The following is a 14,913-nucleotide window of genomic DNA, read 5'->3' as shown; positions in this document are numbered from 1 at the left end:
TCTACTTACAACTTGCGACAGCTGATGCGAGGACTTCACAAAGAAATTCTACAGAAATTGAGAACACTCTAAATAATTTGCGGAATCAATCGAGCGACATTTGAATTTTTCCTCATCATTCCGTTTGGCTCATTTGCCCGTTTTATTTTGTAGCAAATTGCGAATAATTGCATTTATTAATATAAGAAAAAATGAAATAAAAAATTACTATCCTCTATATAAAGTCTAGTTTTTATGTATCGACGCACATGCAAGATTCGAACCCGGAATCCGACAATTTTGATAATTCGGTAAAGGCATAAAAAAAATGAGAAAATAGAAAAAAATGTATATTCTCATAATTCTTATGTGGAGCAATGGAGTTGAACATGATTTATCCTGAATTATTTAGCAAGCAGTGTATACGGAGCGATACGTATTTAGTTTTTAAGTGTCAATTGCATTGTCTAATTTTGTGTATTATTCTGTTCATGACATTTGTCGAAAGTTGAAAATTTTTGCTCACCGTTGAGTTTCAATATCATGGATAATTCTCCTTTTCAAATCTTTTACTACCGATTTGTCGTTATCGGAAAATATGATAATTCGGTAGGAAGAATTATATCGATTGTACCGAGAATAAAAAATATGGCGCAAGCGACAAACCCGAACTCAGCAATCGTCACGTACCAATCCTGTTCCTGGAGCATAATATCACCGATGAATCAGTTCAAGGTTAATTTTTGTATTTTCTATTATTGAAAATGTCTTAGAAAAAGAACCGAGTCGAGCAGGGTTTCTTTCGAGTAATAATTAAAGCACGAGCACAAAATACGAATACGCGCGCCTATATTTGAACAATCGTCACGTGTAGCAATTTTCTGCATTTTTTATGATGAAGAAATGCCCTTGAAAAAACTGCGACGTTAAAATTCAACAGCACGTTCCAGATGTTTCGGTCTCCGAGACCATATAAAGCGAAATTCAACTAGTTTGCGGCAGTCTCATTAAAAATAGTGAAGATATATTGGTAAACGCAGCGATGAACCGAAGCGGGGTCGTATCGAGTCTTGGAGGTATAGATCCAAAGATTGTGAATGATTTTATTTCCCTAAAATTTCTACTGCAATCGCGTTTGGGCTGAGCTACATTTCATTTCGATCGATCAATTGATACAAATAATATTATTTTTATAATTTCTCGAGGGCGAGATATGATGTGGGACGAGCTGCCATTTTCTGACGTAGAATTTGATTCGGAGGCCAGTGATGACTATGAGGCAGGACCATCAAGGTTGTGATTTTTTATCTTTTTTCTTGAGCTTCTTTCTTTCAGAGTGCGCAATGAAGTTGTCGTTTGAAGCGGAATTATCTGTACCTGTGAACGTGAAATTTTTATTTATCGATTTCTTTGTCGCGGAATTCTTTGCATTGAAGTAGTTTGAGTCAACAAAGGCTTCTCTGTACCGTAAAATTGTGGGGTTGCTCCTGACGTTGACGCAATTTTGATAAAATCCAGAAATTACGCTTTAAAATCGTTAATCTTACGCCACCCTTGTTTAAACGTCTTAACAGATCTGATGGAATTTGGTTTGCGGGCGTTTTGGATCCTGACATGACGACTCGGTGCACTTTTTATCTCGTAAAAATGAACCGTTTTTTATGGACAGCTCTCCATGCAATAACGCTTCAAGTTATTCAAATTTTTGCGATTGTTTTCGACGATCTCCTTATTTACCACTTTATTCGCAGTCAGCTGACAACGAGACTTCCCTCTTACTTTTGTGTTGGAAAATTTGTTTCATAAATTTATCATAAAGTTCCGGTGTGGAGGTTTTTTCTGGTTAAATCCGAATCTGAAATCGAATTTTTAAAAATCTCAAATTGAATTCGTGTAATAGGATTCAAATCGATTAACGGTCAAAATAATAAACTCGAACTGAAAAAATTATCGAATAATCCCGATAAAATAAACTTGAATCTATACTCACGTCTGCTTCACGATTTCAAGTACTCATTCTGCAGTTTCCCTTCGCCCTCGGCAAATGCGATACAACGGGGGGTTGTAAACAGGCTGAAATATGCCGTACATTGGTAGACTGAATAATAAAAAAAAATACATTTGACAATGAGTTTCGTGAGATAGAATTTAATGAATTTTTGTGAAATAGCGTTCCATGGCGTAGGAGTTTTGAGAACGAATATTGAAAAAATAAGCGTATCAGTTTTCTTAATTCCAATGAATTAATTATTAAATAATCTCGAAGAAATAAATTGGAATTTACACTCACGAGTAATTTATGCTTCCTTCACGATTTCAAGTACTCATCGCTGGGTTTCTTATGTTGCAGAGAACGAGAAATACTTGCCACGGTGGACGGACCAGGGGAGGAGATAACGTGGAGCGATATTTTTAAAAATTATCATTATTACATATCGAAAGAGTTCGATTCGGTTAAGAGAAAATGCCGGAATGGCATACCGCCGGAAGTCAGACCGGAAGCGTGGTTTTGGCTGTCCGGTGGTCAGACTTTGATGGAATTAAATCCAGACCTTTTGCCACTATTGATGGAGCAAAAAGCATCCGCACAAGTCACCGATGATATAAAAAAAGATCTTCATAGACTATTCCCCGATCATGCGCTCTTCGCTGATGGCGGGCCTGGTCAAAAACAACTATTGTTAATATTACAAGCTTATTCTCTTAGTAACAAAAGAGTTGGATATTGTCAAGCCCAAGGACCGGTCGCCGGTTTTATTCTCATGCATATGAAATCAACGTATGCAACCTTTTATGCTTTCACCTCAATCTGTGAAAATTTTCTCGCTGATTATTACAAACCAGGCCTGGAGCGCCTAAAGCAAGATGCACAGTTTTTGTACTCTGTTTTGGAAAAATTATCACCGATCTCCTATCAACATTTGGTAAGTACTTTTTCTTTCCATTCCTATTCTCTTGAAGCCCACGATTTATTTTTCCATCGAAATTCCTACTTTGGGCCAAGTATCATTAACCCAATATTCGCTTAAGTATAAAATGTTATTCGTATGAGACAAAGACCCGCGCAGACGACACTCATCTCGTTCAGACAGGGGACAGGACTCATTGAGCGTTCGGCCCCGGGCCATGCTCATGCCAAAATCGTGAAGGCTCGTCGAGCCCCTTTTCTATAAGGGGGTGGAATTCATTGGATATTTTTTCAGTTTTTGAAACTTTTTCGATAACTCGCTGAAACTGGTAACGGGTCTTGTAACCATAGTCGTTCAAGTATGGTCGAGATACTGAAATTTTTGTAAATTTTTCACTCAATTTATCGTTGAGAATGGCACAGGACTATAAACTGAATCAGTTTTCACAAAATATCGTATCAAACTGATATTTGAGATGGTCCATTGAAAAAATGTGTCGGTATATTAAAGATCGAAACGTTGATCCCGCGTCGTTTTGTACAGGAATATTTCTGAGAAACGTCGATAATTTTTTCCAAGTTGCGAAGTGAATTTAACTTTGGGGATATATTCTTATAAATAATTTGCTTATATCTGTTTCCGTATGAAAACTAAGAACCTCTGACAATTATATAATTGGTCAAGTATGAGATTATTCCCTAGATTCCGGGATGGAATATGGACTCAATAAAAAGTTGAATAATCGTACCGAAAACTTGACAAAATACTTTTCTAAAACTTTCTTATAATGTCAACATAAGGAAAATTACACGGTAAATGTATTCCGAGCAATTTTTCTAGTATTGGTAGTATTCTTATTACTCTCTCCCCCCCCTCCCCCTCCCCATTTTGCTTCGCCGCTTTTCTTGTTCCATGTTGTATCCGTGAAGCTCTGTGTTTCCATTTTTTTTTTCATCATACACTCTCGCACATGAATCTCCACCAGGTTTTGAGCACGTTTTATATAAATTTTCAAAATATTTCACCAATCATTTAATTAAAATAATCGAATAAAAATTGATGAAAAGTTAAATAATCAACGAGCTCGAAGTATTTTCTCTTCATTCGATTGTAATTGTTGAACATTTTTGAAATGTTGTTAATTTCATGAAATTTCATTAGTTGTCACTCTAGTTCCGTTATTTATGAGTAACCTTATGAACCACTATCGTTACAGATTGATCAAGACATTGATGCAATGTTCTTCATTCCTGAATGGTTCATGTGCGCGTACACGCGCACATTGCCACCGGAAAGTTTAGTTCGTGTCTGGGACATGTTTCTCTGCGAGGGATTTTCGGTGATCCTCAAAGTTGCTCTAGCATTGATAAAAGGTTGCTTCGAAGATTCGTCGATAAGAAACCGCTGTCGCGAGATGTATGAAAGTCTCGAAATATTAAAACGTCTACCCAATCAAGTAGTCGATGAGGAGACTTTGATGGCTGAGGTAATTTTCAATAATTATTAGCTCTCTTAAAGGAAAATGAGAATAGAAAAGAAAATCTATTCCTGACGAAATTTGATTCCGATCTAACAGGTCCGACGAATTGATTTAAGGCCGCACGGTTACTACTAGGCAGCCATGAAACAACCGTTTTGAGTTCTGTATAGGAACAAGGTGACCGCATCCACCGTAAACGGGCTGGCTGATGAGGAAGGAAAAATAAAAATAAAAGAATAATTGATAAAGAATGAGCGAAGAAAGGATAAATAAAGAACTTTGAAGTTTGAAGGAAAACAATTTTTCGTTTTCGTTTTATTTTCTGACATAAGCCTCGCGCGTGCCCCATTAATAAAGAAAATAAGCGTACATGTAATATTGCCATAGAGCGACGAAAGGGACCGCGGTATGGGTTCACCGGATGGAGGCTCGGACTCGAGCGACGGCGATAAAACCTTACCAAGAGATCCTACTGCAATCCCGGGTGGGTCACACCCGCTCTATAAATCCTTTCCAAACGCAACCGGATTCAACGTTATGGGAATTTATCGTATTTGGAAATTATTGAATGTTGATTAACAGAAAATTGTGCATCTCGAATCGGGACTGCCAGCGATGAAAAATAGGGGAGACGTGTGTTCACTGGGATCAGCTGATAGGGAGATGTTTCTTTGCCGCCACTCTTCTCGGAAATGGTGAAAATATTTTCCAGTTTCGTCTGATAATCATAAAATAGAAATGAGAAAAGCTTGAAAAAAACCCTGTGCTGGTTGGGCAATCGACGATTTTTTAATCTCTCGTTTTTCTATTTTTCTTTGCGAGTTGCAAGTAATTATTTAGAAATGTCGATTTCTTAGTATTGCAACGTCCGAGTAAATACTTCCCATACCTGCTTTATTTTGAGTTAAGTGCAAAGAATTGCAGTTATAAATACGAAAAAAATGTTTTTTTTTTTATTTCTTGATCGATAAAAAAATGTTGCTTTTCATGTGTTTTGATTCACAGATCCGAATCCAAAATCCGGTAATCTTGATAAATTGGCATCAATAGAAAAGAAAAATTTCGTTCTCAAGTAAGTGATTGATCGTTATCGGAAAATATGATAATCGGTAGGAAGAATTCTATCGATTGTACCGAGAATAAAAAAGATGGCGCAAGCGACAAACCCGAACTCAGCAATCGTCACGTACCAATCCTGTTCCTGGAGCATAATATCACCGATGACTAATCAGTTCAAGGTTAATTTTTGCATTTTCTATTATTAAAAATGTCTTAGAAAAAGAATCTAGTTGAGCAGGGTTTCTTTCGAGTAATAATTAAAGCACGGGCACAAAATACGAATACGCGCGCCTATATTTGAACAATCGTCACGTATAGCAATTTTCTGCATTTTTTATGATGAAGAAATGCCCTTGAAAAAACTGCGACGTTAAAATTCAACAGCACGTTCCAGATGTTTCGGTCTCCGAGACCATATAAAGCGAAATTCAACTAGTTTGCGTCAGTCTCATTAAAAATAGTGAAAATATATTGGTAAACGCAGCGATGAACCGAAGCGGGGTCGTATCGAGTCTTGGAGGTATAGATCCAAAGATTGTGAATGATTTTATTTCCCTAAAATTTCTACTGCAATCGCGTTTGGGCTGAGCTACATTTCATTTCGATCGACCAATTTATGCAAATAATATTATTTTTATAATTTCTCGAGGGCGAGATATGTGGGACGAGTTGCCATTTTCTGACGAAGGAGACGACCCGAAGCCCAGTGATCACTTTCAGGCAGGACCATCAAGGTTGTGATTTTTTCCTTATTCGCGAGCTTTTCTCTTCTCTCGAAGTACCCAATCAGTTTATTTAAAATGCAATTTTCTGTATCTACAACCGTAAGGTTTTAGTATTTTTTGATATTCGTAATTGCAAAATGTCTTATTTCAAATATTTCGTTATCACGGAAATCTTCTCTTAATGTTGGAAATGAGGAAGTATAGTTGTCGATCTCTTTGTCACGCAATTATTTGTCCACAAATAGTTTATGAGCCTACAAAGGCCACTTTTTATCGAAAAAATATGCGGTTCTTCTTGGCGACGTAATTTTAATAAACTCCATTAATTGTGCTTTAAATCTACTCATCTTACTCGCCTAATGGCAATGGTGTTGCACTCATTCGTTTATTTTAATTCCTATTCAGTAGTTCCGACGAAACAAATTCGAATTTGCACTTTTGAGTAATCCATGCAGTTGGATTCCAGTAGTAGCTCGTGGATTTCTTATGTTGCAGACAACAAGAAATACTTGCCACGGTCAAGGGACCAAAGAGAGAAATAAAATGGATCGATATTTTAAGCAATTATAATTATTACATATCGAAAGAGTATGATGTAGTGGAAAGAAAATGCAGGGAAGGCATACCTCCGGAAGTGAGACCAGAAGCGTGGTTTTGGCTGTCCGGTGGTCACGCTTTGATGGAGTCAGCTCCAAAACTCTTATCACTATTGATGGATCAAAAAGCATCTCCACGAATCACCAATCAAATAAAAAATGATCTTGATAGACTATTCCCCCATCATGTGTTGTTTTCGGACAACGGACCAGACCAAACACAACTGCTCTTAATATTACAGGCTTATTCTGTTTTTAATCCAAAAGTGGGTTATTGTCAAGCCCAAGGACCACTTGCCGGTTTCATTCTCATGCATATGAAATCAACTCATTTAACATTTTATTGTTTCACCGCAATCTGTGAAGATTTTCTCTCTGATTATTATAATCCTGGCCTGCAACGTCTTCAGCAAGACGGGAAGTTTTTGTACTATCTTTTGAAAAAATTTTCACCAGTCTCCTATAAACATTTGGTAAGTACTTTTTCTTTCCATTCCTAATATCTCTTCAACCCGACGTTTTTATTTTCCGTCAAAGTTCCTACTTTGAGCCAAGCCCCGCGTCCCAATGATGTCTCTGCCGCGTGCACATTTGCAATTGAAGATTTTGATACTTTCTCTATTACTTGCCGAAACTGTTTTCAAGCAATCTTGTACTTTGAATACTTTGAAACGTCGACTCAGTAAAAAGTTAAGTAGTCGTTGCGAAAACTTGACGATATATTTTTAAAACTTTCTCATAACGTCAACATAACAACGAATTACACAGTAAATTTGTTCTGAGCAAGTTTTCGGGCCCTGGTAAGTATTCTCTCCTACACCGCTTTTTGGGTTCCGAACTTCGAGTTCTCGAGCGCGTTTTATATTTATGTTCGAAACATGTCTCCAGTAATTAAATTTTAACAGTTGGTTCTCAAATATTTGTACGACATACACGAACCGTGGCTTTCGTATTACTAATTTATAACTTTAAATAATAATCAACAAGCGCAAAATATGTTATCTTGACTCAATAGTTGAATATTTTTGAAATCATGTTAATTTCATGAAGTTCCATTAGTCGTCACTCTGGTTCCGTTACTTGTGAGTAGCCTCGTGAACCATTTGACGATTGAACAATTTACTGTTACAGACCGATCAAGGCATTGATCCAATGTTCTTCATTCTTGATTGGTTCATGTGCGCGTACACGCGCACATTGCCACCGGAAAGTTTAGTTCGTGTCTGGGACATGTTTCTCTGCGAGGGATTTTCGGTGATCCTCAAAGTTGCTCTAGCATTGATAAAGGGTTGCTTCGAAGATTCGTCGATAAGAAACCGCTGTTCCCTGATGTTCGAAAGTCTCCAAATATTACAACGTCTACCCAATCACGTAGTCGATAAAGAGACTTTGATGTCTGAGGTAATTTTTAATGATTATTTATTCTCTTGAAGGAAAACGAGAATCGAAAAAAAAATAAATTGCTCACGAAATTTTATTCCGATCTAACAGGTCCAAAAAATTGGTTTCGCGACGGAGTTTTATCACTATGCAGTCGTGAGACAAACGTTTAAAAACAAGTTTTAGAGATAAGGTGATCTACTGCATTGTAACAACGGCCTGGCAGATGGGGTAAAAAATAAAAATAAAAGAATAATTGATAAAGAATGAGTGAAGGAAGGATAAATAAAGAACTTTGAAGTTTGAAGAAAAACAGCTTTTCGTATTTGTTTTATTTTCTGGCGCAAGTCTCTCGCACATTCTCCATCGATAAAGGAAATAAGCGTACATCTTATATTACCACAAAACAACGAAAGGGGACGTGCGGGTTGAGTGGACGAAGACCCGGATTCGAGCGGCCGAGGTAAGAAATTATCGAGAAATTCAACTGCAATTTAGAAATGCCTGGATCTGTTGCGGCCCAAAAACGACCGCATTCGATCTTTTTCTGTACTTTTCAAACGCAACCGGATTCGACGATACGCGAATTTATCGAACTTGGGAATTATTGAATATTGTTTGTGGCAATTTATTGCGCGTCTTCAATCCCGACTGCTCACGGCGAAGAATAATGCCGCTGCGTTTCAATGTCATGGGTAATTTTCCTTTTCAAATCTTTTACTACCGATTTATCGGTACCGGAAAATATGATAATCGGTAGGAAGAATTCTATCGATTGTATCGAGAATAAAAACGATGGCGCAAGCGACAAACCCGAACTCAGCAATCGTCACGTACCAATCCTGTTCCTGGAGCATAATGTCACCGATTACTAATCAGTTCAAGGTTAATTTTTGCATTTTCTATTATTAAAAATGTCTTAGAAAAAGAACCTAGTTGAGCAGGGTTTCTTTCGAGTAATAATTAAAGCACGAGCACAAAATGCGAATACGCGCGCCTATATTTGAACAATCGTCACGTGTAGCAATTTTCTGCATTTTTTATGATGAAGAAATGCCCTTGAAAAAACTGCGACGTTAAAATTCAACAGCACGTTCCAGATGTTTCGGTCTCCGAGACCATATAAAGCGAAATTCAACTAGTTTGCGTCAGTCTCATTAAAAATAGTGAAAATATATTGGTAAACGCAGCGATGAACCGAAGTGGGATCGTATCGAGTCTTGGAGATATAGATCCAAAGATTTAATGATTTTATTTCCCTAAAATTTCTACTGCAATCGCGTTTGGGCTGAGCTACATTTCATTTCGATCGACCAATTTATACAAATAATATTATTTTTATAATTTCTCGAGGGCGAGATATGTGGGACGAGTTGCCATTTTCTGACGAAGAAGACGATCCGAGACTCAGTGGTCACTCTCACGCAGGACGAACAAGGTGATTTTTTTCTCCTCGAACTTTTACCTTTTCTCATGCAATTTCTGGCATAAAATTGGTTTATGAACTGACCAAGGCCACGTTTTATATGTTGAAAAAATATGCGGTTGTTCCTGGTGACGTAATTTCGATAAACTCCAGTAATTATGTTTCAAATCTATTTATCTTACGCTACCCTTGTTGAAACGTCAAAACTATTTGATGGAATTTGGTTTGAGAGCGTTTTGGATCCTGACATAACGATCAGGTGCTTTTTTCACCCCGTAAAAATGAGCCGTTCTTGATGGATAACTCTCTATGCAAAAACGCTTCATAATTCGAATTTTTACGATTGTTTTTCCGATCATTTAAGCAGCCTCGGGGAAGGTCACTACTCAGATGGGTGACCGCTCGGCAATTTACTGGCTCGCACACCAGTTCACTGAGCACGCGGAAGTTTTTTTTCTGTTTATCATGGCACTAACGAATGAAAATGCAGTTAATTTTTATTTCGCGGTACCGGGGTCGGTATTTTCACAGTTCCTTCGTGCAAATGGGGATACGGTGGTGCACTAGAATTAAGGATTCGTTGTGAACAACACTCAACGGTGGGCTTTGCAAAAACAGAAATGAGAACGGTAAAGAGAAAAGTTGGGTTCGAGATTTGAGTGACGGGAAGAGCGCGTAAGAAGTCGGAAGCGTATGCGCAGAAAAAATCTTTCAAAATACATTTCTTAAGGTATTCCTTTCGCATTAGCGTATTTTTTGGTCGCGCAAATTGGGACACTCGAAATTTGGACTGATTCCCAACCTCTGAGAAGTCGCGGTTACGTAGGAAAAGTTTCTGCTTCTGCCACTTATCCAAACTCTATCGTGTAAATATCTCTTTTAAGCATACGCTAACCCTTTATTTTTATCGTCGCTATGGATTCCTTACATTTTTTCTATCTGTCAGACAGTTCGTATCAGGAATTTAGAACTGTTTAGTGTATGAATTATTTAATCGAGGTGTAGAGATGACAGAATCTCCATAAGCTCTAGTATAAATTTTACCATTTTTCAAGTTTCCATTCTTTATTAAATGTTCGGCAACCTGACCTGAAAATTCGCATCCACTTTTACTTTAAAGTTATTTAAAAACCGTTATCCGTAAAATATATTCGCGTTCGTAAACGGAATACCTCAATAAGTAGGCGAACCGTTGGTCCAATTAATCGGGGCTCGAGCTCCCATACCAAGGGTCCCGGGTTCGAATCCCGGCCAAAACCACCAATTAAAAAATGTGTTTTTTTCAAATGTTTCTACCGCGAGCCCGGGCGATTCCGGGACTCTACCTTGTGATAATAAATACGAGAGCGAGAAACACCTCTCCCTGAGAAGCGTGTGCGGTCGGTGCATGGCTCCGGACGTATGCGAGAGGCCACTTTAGCCGTGGTACTGGCTGGCGCAACGCAGCGCAGTGGAGAAGCTACGCACCGACAGGCTTTTTTCTGCAGTTTCCCTTCGCCCTCGGCAAATGCGATACAACGGGGGGTTGTAAACAGGCTGAAATATGCCGTACATTGGTAGACTGAATAATAAAAAAAATGCATTTGCCAATGAGTTTCGTGCGATAGAATTTAATGAATTTTTGTGAAATAGCGTTCCATGGCGCAGGAGTTTTGAGAACGAATATTGAAAAAATAAGCGTATCAGTTTTCTTAATTCCAATGAATTAATTATTCAATAATCTCGAAGAAATAAATTGGAATTTACACTCACGAGTAATTTATGCTTCCTTCACGATTTCAAGTACTCATCGCTGGGTTTCTTATGTTGCAGAGAACGAGAAATACTTGCCGCGGTGGACGGACCAGGAGAGGAGATAACGTGGAGCGATATTTTAAGCAATTACGATTATTACATATCGAAAGAGTTTGATTCAGTTAAGAGAAAATGCCGGGAAGGCATACCGCCGGAAGTGAGACCGGAAGCATGGTTTTGGCTGTCCGGTGGTCGGAATGCGATGGAGGAAAATCCAAACTTATTCCCGCGACTGATGGAGAAAAATGTATCTGAAAAAATCAACGTTGATATAAAAAAAGATCTTCATAGACTGTTCCCTCATCATGTGCTCTTTGCGGACAACAGACCTGGCCAAAAACAACTGTTGGCAATATTACAAGTTTACTCGGTTTATAACCAAAAAAGTGGATACTGCCAAGACCAAGGACCGGTCGTCGGTTTTATCTTAACGCATATGAAACTCAGTCATACAACCTTTTATACTTTCGTCGCAATCTGTGAAGACTTTCTCGCTAGTTATCACAATCCAGACCCGGAACGCTTCCAGCAAGATGGAAACATTTTGTACCACTTTTTGGAAAAATTTTCACCAGTCTCCTATCAACATTTGGTAAGTACTTTTTCTTTCCATTCCTATCTCTTCAACCCCACGATTTATTTTTCCGTCGAAGCTCCTACTTTGGGCCAAGCAGCATCAACCCAATTTTCGCTCAAGTATAAAATGTCATTCGTATACGACGACAATGACCCGCGCAAACCACAAAGGAGACTGGATTATGATTAACATCTCATATAAAAATACATGAAATTTTGAGTTATACAGTCTTCGAAGTCATGGTGGCTGTATATGACACGTAAAATTGTGTTCTTTTGACTAAAAATATTTCGATTAAACAGTCGTTGAGAGACCTTAAAATTTCACAGAGATTAAGTTTTAAGCTTGTACTATAATATACAAAAAAAATTAAAGTGTCATCTGAAATGGAGCCTAGTGCTTATACGTCCTTAAATTTCAGTAGTTAGTTTTCCAAAATTTCTGAGACATACACGAACCGTGGCTTCCGGATTGAAGTTCTAGATGTTGTTTCATCGCTGAAATGGATGTGATAATTTATTACGTTGAATAATAAACGAGTGCTAAGTATTTTATTCTCTCGACTCGATAGCAATTGTCGAATATTATTGAAATTATGTTGATTTCATGAAATTTCATTAGTCGTCACTCTGGTTCCGTTACTTGTGAGTAGCCTCGTGAACCATTTGACGATTGAACAATTTACTGTTACAGGCCGATCAAGGCATTGATCCAATATTGTTCATTCCTGAGTGGTACACGTGCGTCTACACGCGCACATTGCCACCGGAGAGTTTAGTTCGTGTCTGGGACATGGTTCTCTGCGAGGGATTTCCGGTGATCCTCAAAGTTGCTCTAGCCTTGATAAAAGGTTGCTTCGAAAATTCGTCGATAAGAAAGCGTTGTTCCACGATGCACGAAAGTCTCGAAGTATTAAAAAATTTACCCCATGAAATAATCGATGCGGAGACTTTGATGGCTGAGGTAATTTTCAATAATTATTAATCCTCGTAAAGGAAAATGAGAATCGAAAAGAAAATTCTATTCCTGACGAAATTTGATTCCGATCTAACAGGTCCGACGAATTGATTTAAGGCCGCAGGGTTACCACTAGGCAGCCATGAAACAACCGTTTTGAGTTCTAGGAACAAGGTGACCTTCACCGTAAACGGGTTGGCTGTGAGGAATAAAAAATAACAATAAAACAATAATTGATAAAGAGTGAGCGAAGAAAGGATAAATAAAGGATCGTGAAGTTTGAAGATAAACATCAGTTTTTGGTTTTCCTTTTATTTCCTTGCCCAAGTGTACGAGCACGTACATTAATAGAGAAAAGTTGACAAGATATCTTACTGCAATCCCGGGTGGTTCGATATGTATTAGGTGAATTTCAGAATTATCGACATATTATTCAACAGAAATTTGTGTGTCCTAAATCGGGGTGATTTTGAGTGTAGAAATACTTGAGAAAAATATCGTGGAATGATTTCCCATCTAGTGATTAGATAGAGATTGAAAAATCGAATAATATTTTTGATACATTTCGAGCAAAGCCACCGATTGCAGATTTGAATAAATTCAAGTATTTATCAGTATAGAGCCAATAACAACAATGATCCTTACAACACAGTTTTCACTCCATCAGATCGCCCAATCGATTTCCAACTTTCATTTTCATCAAATGCTCGTTCATGAGTAGTACAGAAAGCTACAGCTGTGTTCTCGAAGCATTTATCGCGAGGATACGCAACGATGGAAATACGTGGTGAGTGCGATTAAAATATAAAAACATAATTATTCGTCGGAAGTGCTGCTCCATTGAGAATTTCTCTTTTGCCTTTGCTTTGAAACGGCGAAGAAACGTCGGTCGATCATCGACGAAGCACGAGCGAGCAATGATTTTCTTCAAAAAGCATTTTATTTCAGGTCCCGCGTTCCGGTGACTTTTCGGATGTATCATAAATATACGTAATTATAAAAACGCTCGAACTCGCAACACTCTCCGAAGCGCCGTAGTCCTCGAATGATGAAGAAATTTTTGAATTTTTCGTAAACAGCCGGAAACCCGGTCTCTTCGGTAGAGTCTTCGAGCGATCTCTCTTTATTATTTACAAATGTGCTCCTGTCCCTGGTCGCTACCGCGATTCTAGCTATTGAATTTCTACCTTGGAGAATCGTGTGCCGGTATGAAAATGAGCGACAGGAAACAGAGAGCATGAGAGCAGAGAATATCCAGCTAATGTTTAAGTATTTGTCGTGTAATTTACACATGCACGAGCAGGACGCCGGGCGGACGGAGTCATCGTCGCGATGACGCGACGGCAGCGCACCGCGTGCCTCGATAGAGAAACGCGGCATCTGCGCATCCACACCCTGCTGCTGAAGCGGGATGAACCGGAGTGTCGGGAATGATGAGCGATCGAGCCGGAATTCGAGAGAATATTGAATAAAAAGGGATTTGTGCGATTTCGAGGCACTCGTGTTGGGGGCGTTTCGGAGGTTTTGTTCGGGGATCGGCCAGGGCGGAAGTGCCCGCCCGCGTAGTTCGGGCGCAGGTGAGGATATTCCGGAAGTAAATAATCAATAGGGCGAGAGTGTGCGAGATCGATTTGTGATTTATTATATGAAAAGAGATGAAAGGTGGAAGGCCGGAGGCAGGGGACGCCCGCGGATCGCCGCGCTTACGGCGAGCTGCAGCTCGGACGCGCGAGAGAGAAGGAAGAGTGAAACGAGCGAAGGAATCTTGGCGAGTGCGAGAGGAGAATAAGGATTAAGTAGCTGGGAGATCCCGGAGCAGTGTGCGCGCTGAATTTTGCGAGGCTCCGAATCTCTCGCGGGTTTGTCGGTGAAAGAAGAGCGCCGAGGCGAGGCGGCGACGAGGGTCGTACGCCGGCGAGAAGGGAGGGAAAGGGGAGCTTGGCGCGCGACGAGGGGGGAGGCCCGATACGAGACGACGGCGACGACGCTCGTGGAGGAAGCGTGCGTGCACGGCCAGTTTGGAGAGGGATG

General features: G+C 39.2%; 3 protein-coding genes across 3 annotated transcripts; all 3 read left to right on the top strand.

Annotated features, from left to right (window-relative positions):
* Window positions 1–925: 925 nt before the first annotated feature.
* On the top strand, window positions 926–4,668 carry LOC122409575 (TBC1 domain family member whacked-like). The gene is made up of 5 exons (XM_043417250.1): window positions 926–1,055; window positions 1,185–1,272; window positions 2,330–2,903; window positions 4,105–4,374; window positions 4,465–4,668. The coding sequence occupies exons 1-5, from the start codon at window positions 1,022–1,024 to the stop codon at window positions 4,501–4,503; spliced, it is 1,005 nt and encodes a 334-aa protein (XP_043273185.1). The 5' UTR covers window positions 926–1,021; the 3' UTR covers window positions 4,504–4,668.
* Window positions 4,669–5,802: 1,134 nt separating this feature from the next.
* On the top strand, window positions 5,803–8,441 carry LOC122409624 (TBC1 domain family member whacked-like). Its single transcript, XM_043417349.1, has 5 exons — window positions 5,803–5,947; window positions 6,077–6,161; window positions 6,648–7,221; window positions 7,880–8,149; window positions 8,240–8,441. Exons 1-5 carry the CDS (start codon window positions 5,914–5,916, stop codon window positions 8,312–8,314), a joined length of 1,038 nt encoding a protein of 345 aa, XP_043273284.1. The 5' UTR covers window positions 5,803–5,913; the 3' UTR covers window positions 8,315–8,441.
* Window positions 8,442–9,268: 827 nt separating this feature from the next.
* On the top strand, window positions 9,269–13,172 carry LOC122409625 (TBC1 domain family member whacked-like). The gene is made up of 4 exons (XM_043417350.1): window positions 9,269–9,566; window positions 11,367–11,940; window positions 12,619–12,888; window positions 12,980–13,172. The coding sequence occupies exons 1-4, from the start codon at window positions 9,490–9,492 to the stop codon at window positions 13,016–13,018; spliced, it is 960 nt and encodes a 319-aa protein (XP_043273285.1). The 5' UTR covers window positions 9,269–9,489; the 3' UTR covers window positions 13,019–13,172.
* Window positions 13,173–14,913: the final 1,741 nt, after the last annotated feature.

This window comes from Venturia canescens, chromosome 4, assembly GCF_019457755.1.
Source record: "Venturia canescens isolate UGA chromosome 4, ASM1945775v1, whole genome shotgun sequence".
NCBI lineage: Eukaryota > Metazoa > Arthropoda > Insecta > Hymenoptera > Ichneumonidae > Venturia > Venturia canescens.
Note: the sequence above shows the minus strand (reverse complement) of the source record. Positions and strands in the feature narration are given on the sequence as shown.

Excerpts from the sequence above, each read along its gene's own strand:
- LOC122409575 (XM_043417250.1), top strand. The coding sequence starts at position 1,022 with ATGAACCGAAGCGGGGTCGTATCGAGTCTTGGAG. Across the intron at positions 1,056-1,184 it reads GGTCGTATCGAGTCTTGGAG|GGCGAGATATGATGTGGGAC; the intron begins GTATAGATCCAA and ends TAATTTCTCGAG. Across the intron at positions 4,375-4,464 it reads AGGAGACTTTGATGGCTGAG|GTCCGACGAATTGATTTAAG; the intron begins GTAATTTTCAAT and ends CCGATCTAACAG.
- LOC122409624 (XM_043417349.1), top strand. The coding sequence starts at position 5,914 with ATGAACCGAAGCGGGGTCGTATCGAGTCTTGGAG. Across the intron at positions 5,948-6,076 it reads GGTCGTATCGAGTCTTGGAG|GGCGAGATATGTGGGACGAG; the intron begins GTATAGATCCAA and ends TAATTTCTCGAG. Across the intron at positions 8,150-8,239 it reads AAGAGACTTTGATGTCTGAG|GTCCAAAAAATTGGTTTCGC; the intron begins GTAATTTTTAAT and ends CCGATCTAACAG.
- LOC122409625 (XM_043417350.1), top strand. The coding sequence starts at position 9,490 with ATGTGGGACGAGTTGCCATTTTCTGACGAAGAAGACGATCCGAGACTC. Across the intron at positions 9,567-11,366 it reads TCTCACGCAGGACGAACAAG|AGAACGAGAAATACTTGCCG; the intron begins GTGATTTTTTTC and ends CTTATGTTGCAG. Across the intron at positions 11,941-12,618 it reads CAGTCTCCTATCAACATTTG|GCCGATCAAGGCATTGATCC; the intron begins GTAAGTACTTTT and ends TTACTGTTACAG.